General features: G+C 52.5%; 1 protein-coding gene across 1 annotated transcript in view; it reads left to right on the forward strand.

Annotated features, from left to right (window-relative positions):
- Nucleotides 1-16,269, forward strand: part of LOC135460655 (zinc finger protein 420-like) — a 140,065-nt gene extending 123,796 nt beyond the window's left edge. Inside the window, 1 exon segment of the mRNA XM_064737560.1 lies at nucleotides 15,821-16,269. Coding sequence (XP_064593630.1) covers nucleotides 15,821-16,269 — 449 coding nt within the window.
- The last annotated feature ends 1,695 nt before the right edge of the window (nucleotides 16,270-17,964 follow it).

Genomic DNA, 17,964 nt, shown 5'->3' on the forward strand with positions numbered 1-17,964 from the left:
AAGATGGAACTGAAAGAATTCTGTAAGGCTTTCTAAATGTATCCAAACAAACATGGGAGAAATAACAACACAACAATCACTAAGAGAACAAATAGTCCTGTTTTAGCTCAACATCATTCATCCCTTCAACTCCTTGGATTGGAAGAGTTTATTGAACCACTCTTTGTTTTCCACTTGAAGCTTCTTGAACCCTTCCTTCAGTACCTGAATGTTCCTGTGGATCAAGTCAAGTGTCTACACAGCCATGCCCATGTGCCCAGAGTAAAAACTCTATTTCTGTTTGGCAATGTGGCCTGTCTGATGGTCTCTATGTCTGAGAGCAGGCCACTCAATGTGAGGGAGGTAGCATTGGTTTGCTTACTTAACAGGCACCCAAGATGATCTGATTGTCCTAAAACTTTAGCTGCAGCCACCCAAAGTAGTCCAAATTGGGGGTGCTACCATCCAGTACCTGGATTAAAGCTTTCAAAGCCATCTCTTTGATATCATCCAATACTTCTCTGGGGATACCTGCTGCTTGATCATCTGGTCAGCTGTGTTGTCCTTCTCTGGCTAGATGGTTGATTGTGGATTCTGCCTGTGCCTCATTATTAGCATAGTCTGCTATTAATTGATTTAGTAAACACTTCTATCCCCCTTCCACAGAGTGTGTTCTGTAGGTGACACCAACATGATCATAATATATTTTAAATCATATGAAGTTAAGGCATGTGCTGTAAACATGGCCCTCATCAGGCCATTAAAACAAGTTAAGTCCTTCCCATGGTCTTTAGCTGCCCTACACAGATCCTTGATTTCCTTGTAAACCAATGGCTGATACCTGGGATTCTGCCCCCTTCTTTCATAACATACGGGGGCAATACGAGTTTTGTGACTATTTGCAGGTCTCCTTCCTTAACTGCTTCTTTCCAGATCCTTTCCTAGGGGGGGGAGGTGCAAGGTGGTGGGGGGAATCCAAACTGTCTTCTGGGGAGGAAGAATAACTTGGAGCAGAAACATTTGGATTAGAAATAGTGTGACAGTTAGGCTTAGTATCCTTGACCATGGGGGTTATATTGTTGCTGGAGGGTGAGGCAGAGGGCGCTGCCATTTTGTCAGGTGTTGGAGAGGAAGGGCCTTGATTTAGCATGGCGGATTTCCAGGGTGGAGTTCTGGAGGCATGGCCCAGGGTGAGGGTGGAATGATTGACAGTGGAGGCATGACCCACAGTTGTGGGGCTGGAGTTTGGAGGTTCGTTCAGGGTGGAAGAGAAGGTTGTGGTTGCAGGAAGTGGAGGAGCCAAGATGGAGGGAGGATGGTCAGGCTCCTGAGCCACATTCAGGCTCCTTCCATCTTGAGTGTCCCGGGTGTGATGCTCCAAGGCTACGCAGCCATTGCCATCTTGGACCATCATGGAAGGTCTGAGAAAGGCCGGTTTGAGGGGAGGTCCTGAGTTAGAAGTGACCAATGGATTGAGTTTTCAACACACTGCTTGCTGGCGAAGGGTCTCAAGGATGGTGTGGAAGATGGGTAGCATGCCGGGTGAAGTGGGGCCCCTTTTGATAATAAGGTTGTACAATTTAACTCTCACTGAGTCCCAAAATTCAGTGGTATGGATTTCATCAGCAGAGAGGTCTGCAAAATTTTTAATGATCCACCTTATGATTCATTTTAATTTGTTCTTTGAAAATATTATGTCATGATCAATGAGAATTAAAGCATCCATATATGCTCCTTTCTACTTTGGACATCTGGCTGCCCATTTTTCTCCTTCTCTACCTTATGGGGAAGAGCCACCAGAACATCCCAAATCAATTATGGGACATGGGTGCATATTGTAAGAACACAGTGGCAAAATGAGCAAAAAATGTCTTGCATTTCCCCAAACCCACCTGCAATCCCATGTGGGTGAAACCATCGTTGTCCCTGCCAATCCTGGGCAAGGTCCCTCAAAACAACGATGAATCCACTGGGCTCAGCACACTCCAAAATCCCAGGGAGCACTGGCCTATCCATCAGCTAACCTCAGCTGACATGACTGAATTAGGGAGCCCTGAATGTCATGGTCTCTGTTCGGGCGCCAAAGGTCACAATGCAGGTGGCTGCAATAAACCTCTCTGGTTCCCTGACTTCAGGGCGAGGGTGGCAAAAATGAAAAGGAGCAGGATCAATGGAGATTTTAAAAGAAACTGTAATAACAGGGTGAAAAACAATGAACATGGAGAAGTCGAGAACAGTATGAGAGGCAGGATCCAAAGACCCGAGGCATAGGGGAAGCAACAACATGTACACTTGGGGGTAGAACACTCTAGAACAATAGCCATAGTGGGGAAACAAGTAACCAATAGAGGGAGAGAACTTGGACAACTTAGCATAAGAACACTAAAGGCTTATGGGGGAACTCTCAAGCTTACCCTAATTTAAACAAATGATTTCTAGGGCTTGAAACTCATGCCCAAATCTTTTGGCATAAAATCTGGCTGACTCTGAGTTACAGCCGGGCTAACTCCCACACTGCTGCTTTGCACTGGCCCCTTGGAACCATGTGGCCCAACAGAGCCACAATGATGTCCTTGGTTCCACGAGACTCTACAGTGTCACAATGGTCCCTTGGATCCATGGTGCTCTGCAATGTCACAATCACCCCTTCATTTCACAAGGCTCTCAATCTCACTTTGGTATCCATAGTAAGGAAACCACGGAGCCCCCATGTTTCAGAAGCTGATGAATGGCAGCCACCAGACGCCAAGGCAAGCCGGACACGCCTGTCCTGGCAGGTTTACTTGGAGCAACCCTTGGATATTTGAAATTATGAATGCAGAGTCCTAACTTCAGACATTTGTGCCTGGAGAAGGATGATTTTTTCCATATAAAGAACAGCACAGAGTCCTTTCCAGTGTTTGGAAAACAGGTGAGTCCTGGAACTCATGAGTCAAAGACCAGACAGACCTGTCTGTTGTTGCGGTGTGTTGCAATGTCCTGTTTTAAACTTCCGGGTCCCTTCCCAGGTGTGCCTATACCTTCTCCCTTCCCCCTTGCCCCTTGCTGAGTGTGCCCTGTCAATCAGGCTAACATACCAGCAAGGCGTCGTGTGGTTGGTCCCTCAGGCCTGGGGGACATTGGATAGGTGTACCTAGTCCCTTGAGACCCTGCCCCTTTCACCTGGTTGGTAGCTCACCTGTCCCCTCCCCTTACCCTGTCCCGGAGCTTAAAAGGTTAATGAGACCATGCGGCCTCCATTCTGGTTGGAGGAGTTGCCCCGGTTCAGACCTCTGTAACCATGGAATAAACATCTGGATATAACCCTCCAGCAGAATCCTCTCCTTCTTCTCTTCACCATCACCAGAAGCTCTCTCTCCTGAGGTAAACAGAGTTACTGACAAGCCTGGACTTGCACCAGTGCCCCGCTGCAATCTCCAGCAGCCAAGGTATCTCTGGGGTAAAGCACCACAGAAGCCGCCTTTGGCTCAGCAGCGAGGGTCACACTGACCCAGGCACAATCTAACTGGTTATAGTCTGTCCTGGCAGCTTTTGTCTGGCAGCAATTCTTGGATGCACAGAAATTTGTAAGTGGAATCCTAATTTTGGCCATTGATACCTGGAAAAGATGGACAGTTCTTTTCCACACAAAGGAAAACCCAGAACCCCAGCTTTTCAAGGGCAGGTGGGAGTGGTCTTCCACATTCCAAAGTCAGCCAGACTTGTCAGGTGATCCCTGGGAGGCCAAGGCAGCCACACCTATTTCATGTTCCCTTGGTTCCACAGGGAACACATAGCTGCCTTAAGTGTCACAAGAGCTCCTTGCTTCCATGAGGCCTTGCAATTTCACTATGGTTGTCTTGCTTCCATGATGTCCCGTGGTGTCATAATGGCCCCTCAATTACACAAGTTCTTAAGGATCTTAATGGTCTCCATGGTTCCACATGGCCCCACAGTGTCCTAACGATCTATTGATTCCATGAAGCTTCGCTGTGTCCAATGGCCCCTTGGTTCTATTGGGGCCCAGTAGTGCAGCAATGATTCCCTTGGTTCCACAAGTTCCCATAGTGTCACAATGGCCCGTCCTTCCATGAGCCCCTGCAGGGTCACAATGGTCGCCATGATTCCCATGGGGCCTTGCAATGTCACGATGCTCTCTATGGATCCACAGTGCCTTGAAGGATCACAATGGCCCTTTGGCTCCATGAGGCCCTGAAATGCAGCAATGGCCTCTTGGTTCCACAAAGCCCCGCTACTTCATACTGGCCCCTTGGGACCATGCAGTCCAACAGAGCCACAAAGATGTTCTTGGTTCCACAAGAACAGAAAGATATTCTTTGTTCCACGAGGCCCCACAGTGTCACAGTTGCCCCTTGGATCCATGGTACCTGCAGTGTCACAATGTTCTCCTTGGTTCCACAAGTTCCTACACTGGAACAGGTTCCACAAGGGCCTGCAGTGTCACCATGGCCCATTGGTTCCACAATCCTGCACAGTGTCTGTGGGATCTCAGCACCTCAGGACTGAGGTGCCGAGCCACCGAGACCACCCTTGGGGGGCTCAGGAGTCCTGGAATGTTGCCAGAAGTGTCTGGTGGCTGGACTTTGATCCTACACAGGAGACGACACCTGTATGAGGATAGGAGGATTTCACCGGGGTGAATGGTGAAGGGATTAGATAAATTAGAGGGTGAGACACAGGGTTTAGGATTTCTGTACAGGGGGGTTTAGAGAAGTAAGATGGAGGAATTGGGGCGTGTCCTGTCCTTCTTCTTCTTCTCCTCCATCTTCTGTGGTGATGGTGGCACTTTGGGATTGGTCATTACTAAAAGTGCACCGGGCAATAAGAATAAAAGGTATTGGGGAAAAATGATAAATATTGTACACGTAGCTTTGGGTATAAAGATAGGTGACTCTCCGGAGGGCGAGACAGTGTGCTCATGGCTGGCTGCTGAGCAGACCTCTGTCGGGCCGAAAGAAAATCTTTTAGATAAACAATTAATAAACATAGAGACCGAAAGAAGAACTGAAGCCTCTTCTCGTTCTTTGATACGCGGGCTGCCCCAAGGCCACTCCGGGCCTTTCCAGGCCCTCCAAACAGCCGAAAACTGGACAAGTGTCAAAATGGTCTCCATAGGAAGGAAACAACTGGTGCAACAGACCCCAGTGGTGCAGGGGCAGATGAAAGGCAGTCACCAGAGGCCAAGTCCAGCCAGACTTGACTGTATGGGCAGATTTTGCCTGGGACTAACCCTTGTGTAATGGGTTAATGTCTCAAGTTTGTTCATCAAGTTGCTAAAGTCTACGAAGAGAAGGAAGCCAAGAATAGAAAACCCACAAAATAAATATAATGGGCTAAGATGTTGCAAAATGAATGTCATAAGGCTTAAACCACAATATGTTACAAGCTAATATGTTGAAAGGCTGGATATGCAATATGTAACTATATGCAGCTACATGGCTATATATGGTAAAGGCTATTGCAGAGTCGTCAAAACCTTGAAGAAGAGGCTGGAACCTTCCTCCAAACGACCACCAGAAGGCAGAAAAAGACCCCCTAGCAACTATTGGCGCAGACGCAGAGTACACCGGAAGAATTGCATCTCCAGGAAAAATAGATATATAAAAAGCCTGCGAATTGTCGGGTGGGGTCTGGGCCATTGGCGGAGTGGTGACTCCTTGGCCACACCCAACGCTACCAGGTGGGTGCAAGTCCTTGGCTTCACCCAGCACTGTAATTTGCCTATTATCAGCTTACTCTGCTAATTCAATAAATTCTCTACTGATTGAACTTAACAAATGGTGGCTCATTTCCACTACCAACTTATAACAGAGACTTTCACATAATCTTGTGTAGTTACCTGCAAGAAATGTATCATTCTAAGAAATTTTCCCAACTGACATGAATAGAGGCTTGTAGGATATTTTAGGGGAAACCCTCCAAGCCAGGGACTGGGCTCTGGCCAAGCCCTGGGCCCTCCTGGTCAGGAAACATTCCATGAGATCTGGGAGTTTATGTGCTAAAAATATCATCAAGTCACTTTGACTTACTCATTTGGGCCTATGAAAGCTGGACACACTTTTGGAGCAAATTCAGAGACCTCACCTATGGGTGGATGCACCACGTAGGATTTTCCCAAGTGCTTGGAAGAATTCTCCAGGTCCTTGCTGTGAAATTGGGCTCTCCAGCAACTGCGGACTCTGGATGATGGTAAAGTGCTCAGGCAATTGGGGATGTGTCTTTCTCAATCCCTATCCTTTCTCCCCTGTAATAATGATTAGGTGCATTACCTTGCTTCTTTTTGCTTGTTGCTAAAGCCAAGCACGTAGTTGTACTGAATGTATAATTTTACTTTTGTGTTGTCTTAACACTCACAGTAAAATAAAACCATTCTTCCCATTGGTTTCTGTGCTCTTTAAATCACCCCTGCCAGCTGGCAGAACAGGTATCAGAACCTGATGAAAGCCGGGCTCTGCTGTGATCTAGCTGGGCCCATGGAATGCAGAGGGCCACTGTCAGTCCATGGAACCCATGGGAGCAAGGCTCAGATGTGAAAAAGGCATGCACCATGGAACCCCAGAGACCCTGATGGAGCCAGGGCTGCAGTGTGTCACAGAGGGAGGGACATCATGGCAGCAGGAGAGCATTGTGAGGCTGTGGAACAATGTGGCACCAAGGTTCCACTGGGACTTGACAGAACCCCATGGATGTGAATGGCTCCAAACAGGGCCAGGAAACACTTTCCAGACAAAGCCCAGGGAGGAGGATTTGCCATTGTGACCCGTTGTGCGGCACCATGGAACCAAACAGAGCACTGTGACACTGCAGGGCTCCGTGGAACTGAGAACTTGTATGACAGCGAGGAGCCCAATGGAACCAAGGGGCCATTCCATCCTTCAGGGCTTCACAGAAACAAGGTGCCATTGTGATACTGCAGAACCAAAAGAGACCACTGTGACACTGAGGGGCTTCATGGAACCAATGAGACCATTCTGACACTCCGAGTCCCCATGGAACCAAGGAGCCATTGTGACACCACAGGGCCTCATAGAACCAAGGCAACCACTGTGACACTGCAAGGCCTCATGGAAGCAAGGGGCCATTGTGTCACTGTGGGTCTCCAAGAAAGCAAGGGGCCAGTGTGACACATCCAGGCCTGGTGGAACCAAGGGGCCATTGTGATCCTGGGGAACCCAATAGAACCAAGGTGATGAGAGCACAGAGACTAATATCGCAGAAAGCATACAGGCCTGCATGATAGAAAAAGGGCACGGTCATTTGCAAGGCATAAGTGCATAACCAGGCCTGAAGCCAGCAGACAGTCCTTGAAATGCCCTTGGCCTGGTGATAAAGAGAAGTTGGTCAATTACACAATGCCTCCAGGCCCGCTAGCAGACTATCAGTAAACCGCAAGGCAGAACTATTGCAAAATAAGCAGAAGCATGAACAGCTGGTGTGCACCAATCATAGCATTAGTAAAACCGCATGAACAGATATTTGTAACCAATAAAATGTAAGGTAAAGGCACATGGACAACTAACAATAGTATAAAAGAACATATCAAGCAGTAATAAATCAAACAAGATGCATACCACATATTGAATCGCTTCTTGATTCCAGACCCCTTCTAAACCCCTTATCTCTATACCCTGCTCCATCCCACAGGAGGCTGCTGGTCCGTGCCAGTGTCCCCTGTGTGCTGCAGAGCTCTGGGGACCATCAGAGCAGCAGCTCCACGATACAGAACATCAAGGCTTCCCCACATACAAGTGCACAGCTGCAGCGTCTCCTGGTACATCACAACAAGGTAGGTGTGATGAAGGTGGGGACACAGAATGGTGACTGAGGCTTGATGGCATTGCTGAGTATCCAGGGGGAATCTGTGCCTTCAGTCCCCAGGGAGACCTGGGTTGGGAGGATTGTTGGGGGGTGCTGGATTGGGCCCTGCATTGCAGCCAGCTGCCCTCTCCTCCTCAGCCCAGTGTGACCCTGCTGCACGGTGATGGACACATCTCCAGGGGCCTTAATGACCAGCATCGTACAGCAATCAGGACACAGGATGGGTCAGATATGGCCCTGTCAGGGCAAGGGGGTCAGTGAGGACAGGGGGCTGATTATCTGCAGGGTGCTGGCTGGGGGATGAGTGGGTCTTTGTGTACAGAGCTGGGTAATGTGGCATGGGTATTCTGTGTCTGGGGTAAGAAGGAAGGGGCAGAATGGAGCAGGAGGACTGGCACATGGGGCAACTGAGCTTGGAGCTGGAGTAACATGGGAGAATGGCCATGCCCAGTGTGGGACAAGACCTTGAGTCCTGAGGCGCTCACCCTTGTCCTTCACCGCCCAGGCCCTGCCACCTCAGGACAGCACCGGCCAGGCACAGCTCCTCGACAGGTCTCATGGGCCCCAGGGCTCGAGCAGCCTCTCCAGAACCACCAGACATCAACAGCCCCCAGCCAGCTGGAAAGGACTCAGCGCCCAGTGCTTGACCTGGGACATCTTGTCCGAAGCGAGAAACACCTGTAACAACTGTCATAAGGAACTTGACTATTTACTTGTATATAGTTGTTAAGTTAGTTGTATATAGTTATTAGGTTAATAAAAACTGTTAAAATTATAGGCAGAGCCTTACCTCACAGCCTGTCTCTCCCGGGGCTCCCTGGTGCTCCTTCAGCTCCTTCCCCCCTGCTGTGGCTCTGCCCCCGGGCTGAGCAGATCGAGCCCCGGGCCAGGCCCTGAGGCTGCTGATGTTCCCGCTGCGCCTGCCGGGCAGCCCTGAGGCTCCGGGCCGGCTGTGGGAGCAGGAGCCGCGCTGCAGAGCCCGCGGCCCTCACGGGCTGCGAAGGCACGGGCAGATGGCCATGGGGCCCAGCTGGCAATGCCGGCGCTGCTGCTCTCAGCTGCCGCCTGCAATCCTTACAGGCAGCCCTTTATGCCGGCTCAGGAGCTGCTCGGAGCCGTGCCCGAGGGCTGGCCCCGACCCGCGGCCCCCAAGGGCACTTGTCCCTTCATCTGTGCACTGCCACATTCCGAACTCATTTGTCAGTTCCCTCCTCCTCTTCCTTTCTGCAGGGTAGCGTTAGGGGCCGGCCCAGCGGCTTTCCTCCCGCACAGCCGGCAGCCCCTTGCCCACAGCTCCCTGGCGGGAGCCAGAGCTGCTTTCCAGCCGGGCAGCTCCGCCGTGTCCCGCAGCCCGGGCCGGCTCCTGCCCGCTGCCGGCGAGGCCCGGCGGCTGGGCCCGGCCATCCCGGGCCAGAGCAGCTCCTTGGCCGGGGGAACACAGCCGGACATGGGGGGACACACAGCAACACAAAGGGGACACACGGCGGGCACCGTTTCCCGTGTCCCCATTGCCGCAGAGCAGCGCCGTGTGCGGGGCTGGCACAGACCCGGGCACAAAGGAATGTCTGTGCTGTCACCGGAGAAAGGACACGGCAGGGGTGCTGCTCACGGATGAGGGTGCTTGGGGCTGGGGGGGCTCTCTGACCTTCTCACACCTGGCGAGGCTGGGGGCGTCTCTGTCCCTCTCAGTTCTGATGTGACCCCACCCAAACATCATTGGGGTCAGAGGGACAGAGACACCCGCAAACCCCCAGAAGGGCTGAACCCAGGATTTGATTTGGGGCTGAGGATTTAGGAAGGGGCTGGAATTGGGGCTGGGTTTGGAGTTGGGCCTGAGATTTGGATTAGAGCTGGGATTGGAGTTAAGGCTAGACATGGGATTGCCTTTAGGGCTGGGGTTGGGATTGGGTCTGGGGATAGACAAGTCTGGGACTTGGATGTGATTAAATACAGAACTGTGAGTGTGTCTAAACATGGAGTGAGATTGAGACCACGATCAGGGTCAGGTTTGGGACTGAGCCCACCCAGAGCGGGATAGGGGGGATGTCACTGCAGGATGTCCCTGGCATCGTCCCAGCCCTCCTCAGGCACCTCCACACATGGGGGGCAGCAGGGTGCTCCAAGATCCAGGTGCTCCCATGCTGCCCCTCAATACCAGGCGAGCATTCCCTGAGGGTAGCCCTGACTGTGACTCTTGGAGTTCTGGGATCAGCCCTCACATCCCTGTGGGAGCAGCTGCAGACAGGATGAGAGATTTCCCCCCGTCTTTCCGGAGGAAGGGTGAAGCCCAGCTGCCCTTTTCTTCTGGTGCCTCCTCCTCTCCTCAGCTCAGGATGTCAAACTCTCCAGGAGCAGGAAAATCCCCATTCCCTGTTTGCTTGTGGCTGCAGCCTGGAACATCCACCCAGAATGAAGAACTTTCTGACAGCCCTGCTGAATGACACTGGAAGTTTGTGAGAAAGGGAAGAAATTGTATTTTGATAGTAAATAAAAGGTGCAAAATTATTTCTTTCTGTCATATTCCTTTTCAGTCAGTTCCAGTCTGTTTGCAGAGTTCCACCTTCTCAGCTGATTGTGTTTGTGTCCTCCTTTCTCTCCTGCCTCTCTTCCTGCTCTGTTTCTCTCTCGGTGTCTCCCTTGACCCAGGGCAGCTGCCACCAAAGGCCCTGCCCTGATTTAATTCACAATCCATGAGCTACAACAACCGTGAGTGAAGTTCTGAAGGCTGGCAGTGAAATGTCACTGTAGGATCTTGCTGCACTTGGATTTTGACTCTTTCATAACAGCTTTGCCTTCAAGGGCAGGAACATATTTTCCTGGCTGGGAACTGGAATTCCAGCCCCTGGGAGTGTGTGCCATGGATTCCAGAGGGGTATTCCTGAGCCTCCCAGGGTGCTGCTCCTGCCGTGCCTCCCAAGGAACTGTGCAGGGCCAGGGGACAAGGTCCAGCACCTCTGTGGGCTGCCAGAGCACACAACAAAGGTGGCTTTGCCGGGCATTTTCCAGCACCTTCCCCGCTGGAAGCAGAGGGAGGGAGGAAATAGAAGCGAGTCCCTGACAGAATCCTGGAAGGATTGCGGTGGGAAGGGACCGTGCCCATGGATTACGACCCCACGAGGGAGAGACGCCTCTGCCCCAGTGAAGGTGCGAATAAGAGCGTGGGAACGCAACCGACGATTATTGAACGTGGACTGAACGGAACAAGAAATGGGGAGAAGAAAGGGAGAGAAAGAAATCGGGAAGGCGTTTCAGAGGGACAGAAAGAAATAGGAAAAGGCTCCGGCCCGGACGTGTACCTCCCAGGGACACCCGCAGGGCGCAGCGCCTTTACAATTTCAGCCAATCAGATGACGCGCTGAACAATTTCCAGGCAACCGGAGCCTTTCTCGCCGATGACTCGCCGGTTGCCAGGCGGACCCGCAGAGCCCGGCGGCCCCGGAGCGGAATTTTGGGCTCGGGCCGGGGGGACGGATCCGCCCCGGGGGGTCCCCCAGCCCCCTGCCCAGCCCTGGGGCCGATCGGGGGCTCCCCCACCCAGCAGCCGGTGCTGCGGGGCCGCGGGGCAGAGCGGTGGGAAAGGGGGGTCCGGGCTGGCAGCGGAGGAAATGCGGGAGGAAGAGGAGGGAGAGGAGGAGCAGCAGCGGGAGCGGGAGAATCGCGGCGCTCGCAGCGCCCGCACGCCGAGCCTGCAGCACCCCCTGCCCCAGGAGCATCGCCCCCAGCCTCGAGCCGCAGGTGAGGGCGGAGGCCGAGCTCGCCTTGGCTCCAGCCAGGGGTCTCCGGGAGGATTTTTTGGAGAGTGTTCGGAGCCGGCAGATCCCGGACTCGAGCCCCGGATATCTCCGGGCTCCCTCAGAGGAGCTTTTCCGGGGGAGAGGGGAGCCACGATCGCCCCTCGGGAGGGTCCCGGGGAGTCCACGTGTGGATGGCCCGGTACCGACGGGGCGGGACATTGGTTTTGGGGATCCCCGTGAGAGCTGGGGCTGTGGAACGGGGGACCCCCGGGGCGGGGAGAGGGGAAGGGGCGATACCGGAGCTGGGGGACTCCCGGCAGCCCGGAGATGAGGCGGGGACGGGACCCCCTGACACTGACAGGGGCGTGTCCTGGGGTGACTTCATGATGCTCGTACCCCATCGGTCTGTTTAGCCCAGAAATGAGTTCTGCACCTTTAAGGCTGGTTCTGAGAGAGAAGGGGAGGAGGAAGAATCTGCAGTTTGTTTTCAGAAACTGCACTCACTTCTCCACATTCTGGCTCCTGGATGGACAGACAGCAGGACAGAGCTCTCCTTTGCTTTTAGTCAGTTTTTAGGTCTCTGAGGCAGAGAAGTTCCCTGGACTTTGATTTTTCTTTTTCTTTGGAGCTGTTTAAACCTGCTCTGGACTGAAAAACCAGAACACTGCAGGCACCTCCCACCTGAGGCCCACTGCAATGGACCTGGGCTGAGGCATTTCCAGCGCTGGACGGACTGATAAGAGACTGATAATAGACTGATGATAGACTGATAAGACACTGAGTGGGCCGAGCTAAAGCCCAAGGAGGGACTTTCGGAGTTTGTCCTCTATTTTTGAGCAGCAGGAGGTTTTATTGCTTAATATTGTTGTGCTGGTGAATGCTTTGCCTGTAAAATAAAGTTTTTTTAGACTTTTCTCCCCGGAAATATTTTCCCGGACTGGCTGAGGGTGGGGCTGCTGAATCGGCATTCTAGAGGAAACTCCTTTTGGAGGGTTTCAACCAAATTTGCCCGAAACCAGGACAGGGTGGTGGAAAGAAGGGGGAACCCCAAGTGGCTGGATTGAGGGGAGGCTGGAGAGGGGGACCTTGGGACCCCAGAACCTCCCAGAATCCAAAAGCAGGACCCTGGAGAGGAGGGATCCCCAGGACCCATGGGATTCCCAGCAGCCCTGAGAGAGGGGACCACCAGAACCCCAGAGGGATGAGACTGGAAATGGGAAACTCCTGGAGGCTTGTTTTTTCATTCACTCTTGATTTTTGGAGGTTTTTATGCACAGCTGGTGACTTCTAGAGATAGACTTGGGTGGGAGGAATACCAAACCCAAGGCATTCACACCTTGTTTTTCCCCAAACCAGGATTTCCCCCAAACCTTCCCACTGTGACATCCCCCCTGTCCCGCTCTGGGTGAGCTCAGTCCCAAACCTGACCCCAATCCTGGTCTCAGTCTCACTCCATGTTTAGACACACTCACAGTTCTGTATTATTTTCATCCCAGTCCGAAACTCATCTATCCCAACTCCAGCCTGAAAGTTAATCCCATGTCTAGCCCTAACCCCAATCCCAGCTCTAATACAAAGGCCCAACTCCAATCCCAGCCCCAATTCCAGCCCCTTCCTAAATCCTCAGCCTCAAACCAAATCCCAGGTTCAGCCCTTCTGAGGGTTTGAGGGTGTCTCTGTCCCTCTGATCCCGATGATGTTTGGGTGGGGTCACAGCAGGGCTGAGAGGGACAGAGACCCCCCCAGCCTCCCCAGGTGTGAGAAGGTCGGAGAGCCCCCCCAGCCCCGAGCACCCTCAGTGGTGAGAGGGACACAGAGCCCCTGGTCCCCAGCCCTGCACAGGCATTCCCTGAGGCCAGAGGGATAGAGATCCCCAAGCATCCCCTGGGCTGAGATGGACAGAGACTGCCCGGAGCATCCCCTGGGCTGAGAGAGACAGAGACTGCCCTGAGTAGCCCCTGGCACAGGGGTGAGAGGGAGAGAGAACCCCCAGGCATTTCCTGGGTGAAAATGATGGAGACCCCCTGAGGAATGGCCTGGGGTGACAGGGACAGGGACACCCCTGGGGAACGGCCTGGGATGACAGGGACAGGAAACCCCCTCCCCAAACCCCTCCCAAGCATCCCCCAGTGCGAGAGGCACAGAGACCCCTTGAACATCCTCTGTGCACTGGAAAAAATAAACTTGACTCTGCAAAATCACTTTGAAGAATATATGGTCTTTCCAATGGTAACTTGGGATGAGAGCACAAACAAATCCCAAATATGAATAAACTGACATTCCAAGAAGTGATGTGGCAATTCCAATATTCATTGCTTCCTGCATATCTCCAGCTCAGCTGCTGGCCAGTTCCGATAACAGGAAAGTGGAAATTTGGCCCAATACAGATTATTAAAAAGAAGGGAACACTCTGTGTAGCTGTCACAAAGGTGACAGGGATAAAAAAGAAAAATTATTCTCACATTTGGTAAAGCCACCCAGCCTGGGAATTCAGGACTTATTCGGAAATTTATCTACTTGAGCTGGGCTTCTTCTGGGACTTTTAGCTGCCTTGCATTCCTCACCTGCCTTGCATTCCTCACCGTGGGGTGAATAAACCTTGTCAGTCTCACTGGTAACATTTGCTCCTTTTCCTCCAGTGATTTTAACAACTTTATAAGGAAAGACAACAAATTATTTTCTTTATACTGGCCACCCATAAAAGCCATTTTCCTCATCATTTCTCCCATAAAGAAATAAAGCTTTTATAAGCTCCATAAGCTCCCCAGGAGGAAGGACGGACTGTGTCCAAGTTTCCAAGAGTTCTTCCAGAAAGAACCACAACCTCCTGAGTGGAGGGAATCATGCTGTTGTCAAAGGCACTTGGGGTCAGAGAACAGTGCCCTGAACTCACTGTGCATAAATAATATGGCAATTTGGTTAAGAAAATTGTTAGAGACATGCCTCTGCCCCAATTAAGGTGCTAACGCAACCAAATCCAAAGTGGATTTTATTGAACAGTAAATGTGAGGTAGAGAGATGGAAAGAAAGAGAAAAGATGAGTGACAAGGGACAGAGACCTCCCCTGGAGCAGGGCAAGTGTGACATTGTCCCCTGTGTGTGTGGCCTTCCCAGGGTGGGGGTTTTACACCTGAGCCAGTTTGGGTAAGGGGGGTGGTGTTCACCCCCTGAGCAGGGATTACCCCACTGCTTCAGGCTGAAATGCAAGATGTAACCAAATGCATGTTTTTAATCCCCATCTTCATCAACTGCTATAAACAGGTGGGGCAGTGTTCTTTATCTCTTCCATGACTCAGCCCTGATAACGTCCTCCAGGGGAGATATCTTCTGTGAATGGGCCATTGAGTGTCACTGCAGGACTGATAAAATTCCATCATCCCATTGTGGGATGCTCCGCCCAGGGGGAGGATCCAAGCATTCCTGCCTGGATATAAACTGAGCCTTGCTACAACCAGGAGAAGCTTGCCTACTGGATTCCCAGAGGACAAGAGCTCCATAACCACCACTGGACCTCCAAAGGAAGACCAGACCCTTCTGCAGGATCACTGCTCTGACAGAATCACATTGATCACTCCAACAGGACTGCAGCCACCATTTAATGGGACTGCTGCCACCACCCTGACCAACAGGGTGTCAGGTTATATCCTGACTCTGTCAGTTTAAGGCAGTGTTTCTATATCGTTGCCTTGATCTTCATTTTCTTTTAAATTGTAATTCTGGTTTAGACCCTTTCCCAGGTTTGCCTTAAACCCAGTGCAAATCTCAATGTACTCATTCCTTGTTTTCCTCCCAAAACAGAATTTCCCATCCCCAAACCTTAGCCAGATGGAAAAGGAGGCTGTGAGGAACAAGAAGGATCCCCAGGACACCCAGGCATGTGAGAAGGAAGTCAGTGCCCCTTTCCCCCTCTCTCCTGCTCCATCTCCCAGCCCAGCATGGCCCCCGGCTGCAGGACAACCCTGCTGCCAACACCATCCTACCGGGGATGCACTGGGGGGATCTCCTTCCCCTTCCCTCTGGCACGGAGGCAAATCCCATCCTAATCCCATCCTCTCCTTTTCTTTCCTCCCCCAGACAAGAAGCTGAGGACTGGGACCAGGGATGACAAATCCCCCAGCAGAACCTCGTGGAAGAGGCTGTGGGTGACTCCAGGGCACAGGAATCCAACGGAGAGGAAACTCCCCAGAGATTCCATAGGAAGAGGGGCTGCAAACCCAGTCTGGGGTGCTCTGAGGAGGAAAGACCCTCCCTGAGCCAGGAAGGTGGACAGAGCTTCAGCCAGAGCTCAGAGCTGGTGGTCCATGAGCAGCTTCATGATGGGGAGAAGCCCCACAAGTGCTTGGAGTGTGGGAAGAGCTTCAGGCAGAGCAGCACCCTGATCCGCCACCAACGCATCCACACCGGGGAATGGGCCTACGAGTGTGGGGAGTGTGGGAAGGGCTTCAGCTACAGGTCAGAACTCATCAGGCACCAACGCATCTACACTGGGGAGAGGCCCCAGTGTCCCTAGTGTCAGAAGAGGTTTCAGACCAGCTCCAGTCTCCTTCAGCACCAGCAGATTCACACAGAGCAGAGGCCCTTCCGCTGCCCTGAGTGTGGGAAGGGCTTCAAGCGCAACTCCCACCTCATCAGGCACCAACGCATCCACACCGGGGAGAGGCCCTATGAGTGTCCCCAGTGTGGGAAGAGCTTCACCAGCAGCTCTAACATGACAAAACATCAATGGAGGCACCACTAAGGGAAGCCCTGCGAGTGCCCCATCTGCAAAAGGAGGTTCGTGCACTGCTCCAGCTTCATCCCCAATGGAGGTCTAACGTTGGGAAGAGCGCAGGTGATCCATGTTCCCTATGATCCATGCTGGGAAGACAACTGCCCCAATACCTTCCCCTGTCAATGACATCATGTAGAACTGAAGAACATGAGGGTCTTTCCATGGCCCTGTCATTACATTCACTCTCACCTCAGGTAATTGCCAGGGGCAGGAAAGGGACTACCTGAGAAGAAGGGTGTCCCTTCCAGGTGGGGGAAATATGTTGCTGGGAAGAGCCAGGCAGTTGTGTTTTAGTTTTCCCTGTAAACAGTTTTATTTATCCCTTCTGTGATCAATAGTTTTTCTGTTCCATTTGTTCCTTAGCTCATTGCTGTTCCCATTAAATTGTTCTTATCCCAGCCCAGGATCTTTGCCTTTTGTGCTTTCCATGGGAGGCAGGAGGGCAGTGAGGGCAGCGCGGTTTTAGCAGGAGCAGGAAAGTGGGGAATCCCATTCCTGAACCCCAGCCCATGGAAACCGAGCATTCCAGCTGGTCCCAGCCCTGGTGGCCATGGCAACAGCCTTGGGAGCAGGTCCCTGGCTGGGGCTGTGGGAACCTCTTCCCACTGGTGCCCAAGGACAGGAGTGGAGGGAACGGCTGCAGCTGAGTCAGGGCAGGCTCAGGTTGGATGTCAGGAAAAGGATTTTGCCCAGAGGCTGCTGGGGCCCTGCCCAGGCTCCCCAGGGAAGGGTCCCAGCTCCAGAGCTCTCTGAGCTGCAGCAGCGTTTGGACAGCGCTGCCAGGCCCAGGCTGGCATTGTTGGGGTGTCCTGTGCAGGGCCAGCAGTTGGACTGGAGGATCCTGATGGGTCCCTCCCAGCTCAGCCAATTCTGTGGTTCTGGGATCCCATGAGCCTGGGGATGGGGCTGCAAATGGTTGCCATGGCAACGGGCTCTGGCTGCAGGCCTGAACTGGTGTCCATGGCAACCACCCCTGGCATGGGGTCTCCATGGAGCTGCCAAGGGACTGAGCACAGCAACAGGGGCCTGGTGATGGTTGCCATGGAAACTGTGCACAGCAACAGGGTCCTGGTGATGGTTGCCTGGTAAGGATCAGATTTGTCACAGGCCCTCAGAGGGGTTTCATGGTGACTTTCCAAGAGTCTCCAGGCTGTTCCAGAGCTGGAATGTCACAGGCAGAGACAGGGTCCCCATGGAGACCTCCCAGGGCTTTCTGGGGATGGTAAAGAGCCCTGTGGTCAGAGGCAGTCACAGCCATTCCATGGTGATATCCCAGGGCACCTTGGGCTGCAAAGGCACCGATCTGTCACAGGCACTCATGGGGGCTCCAATGTGACATCCCAGGAGTCCCCAGGCTGCCAAAGAGCTGGGATGTCCCAGACACTCACAGGGCTTCCTGTCATGAGTACAGTGGGAGCTTCAGGAAAAATCTTTATTTCTTTATTGGAAAAACTGCTAAATCATGAGGTGGAGAAATGACACTGAACAGCCACCATGGATCCTCAAGCCCCTGCAGGGCCCCTAGACTTCTCAAATTTTTTCAAAGAGAAGAGACTGGGAGTGGCTGGATCCAATCCCAGCCCCAGACTTTGTCAAAGGTGTAAAGGATTGGACAGATGGAATTGAACCTTTAACCCGATTTGTCCCACAGAATTAATGATG

The sequence above is a fragment of the Zonotrichia leucophrys genome, unplaced genomic scaffold (genome assembly GCF_028769735.1).
Source record: "Zonotrichia leucophrys gambelii isolate GWCS_2022_RI unplaced genomic scaffold, RI_Zleu_2.0 Scaffold_77_214274, whole genome shotgun sequence".
NCBI lineage: Eukaryota > Metazoa > Chordata > Aves > Passeriformes > Passerellidae > Zonotrichia > Zonotrichia leucophrys.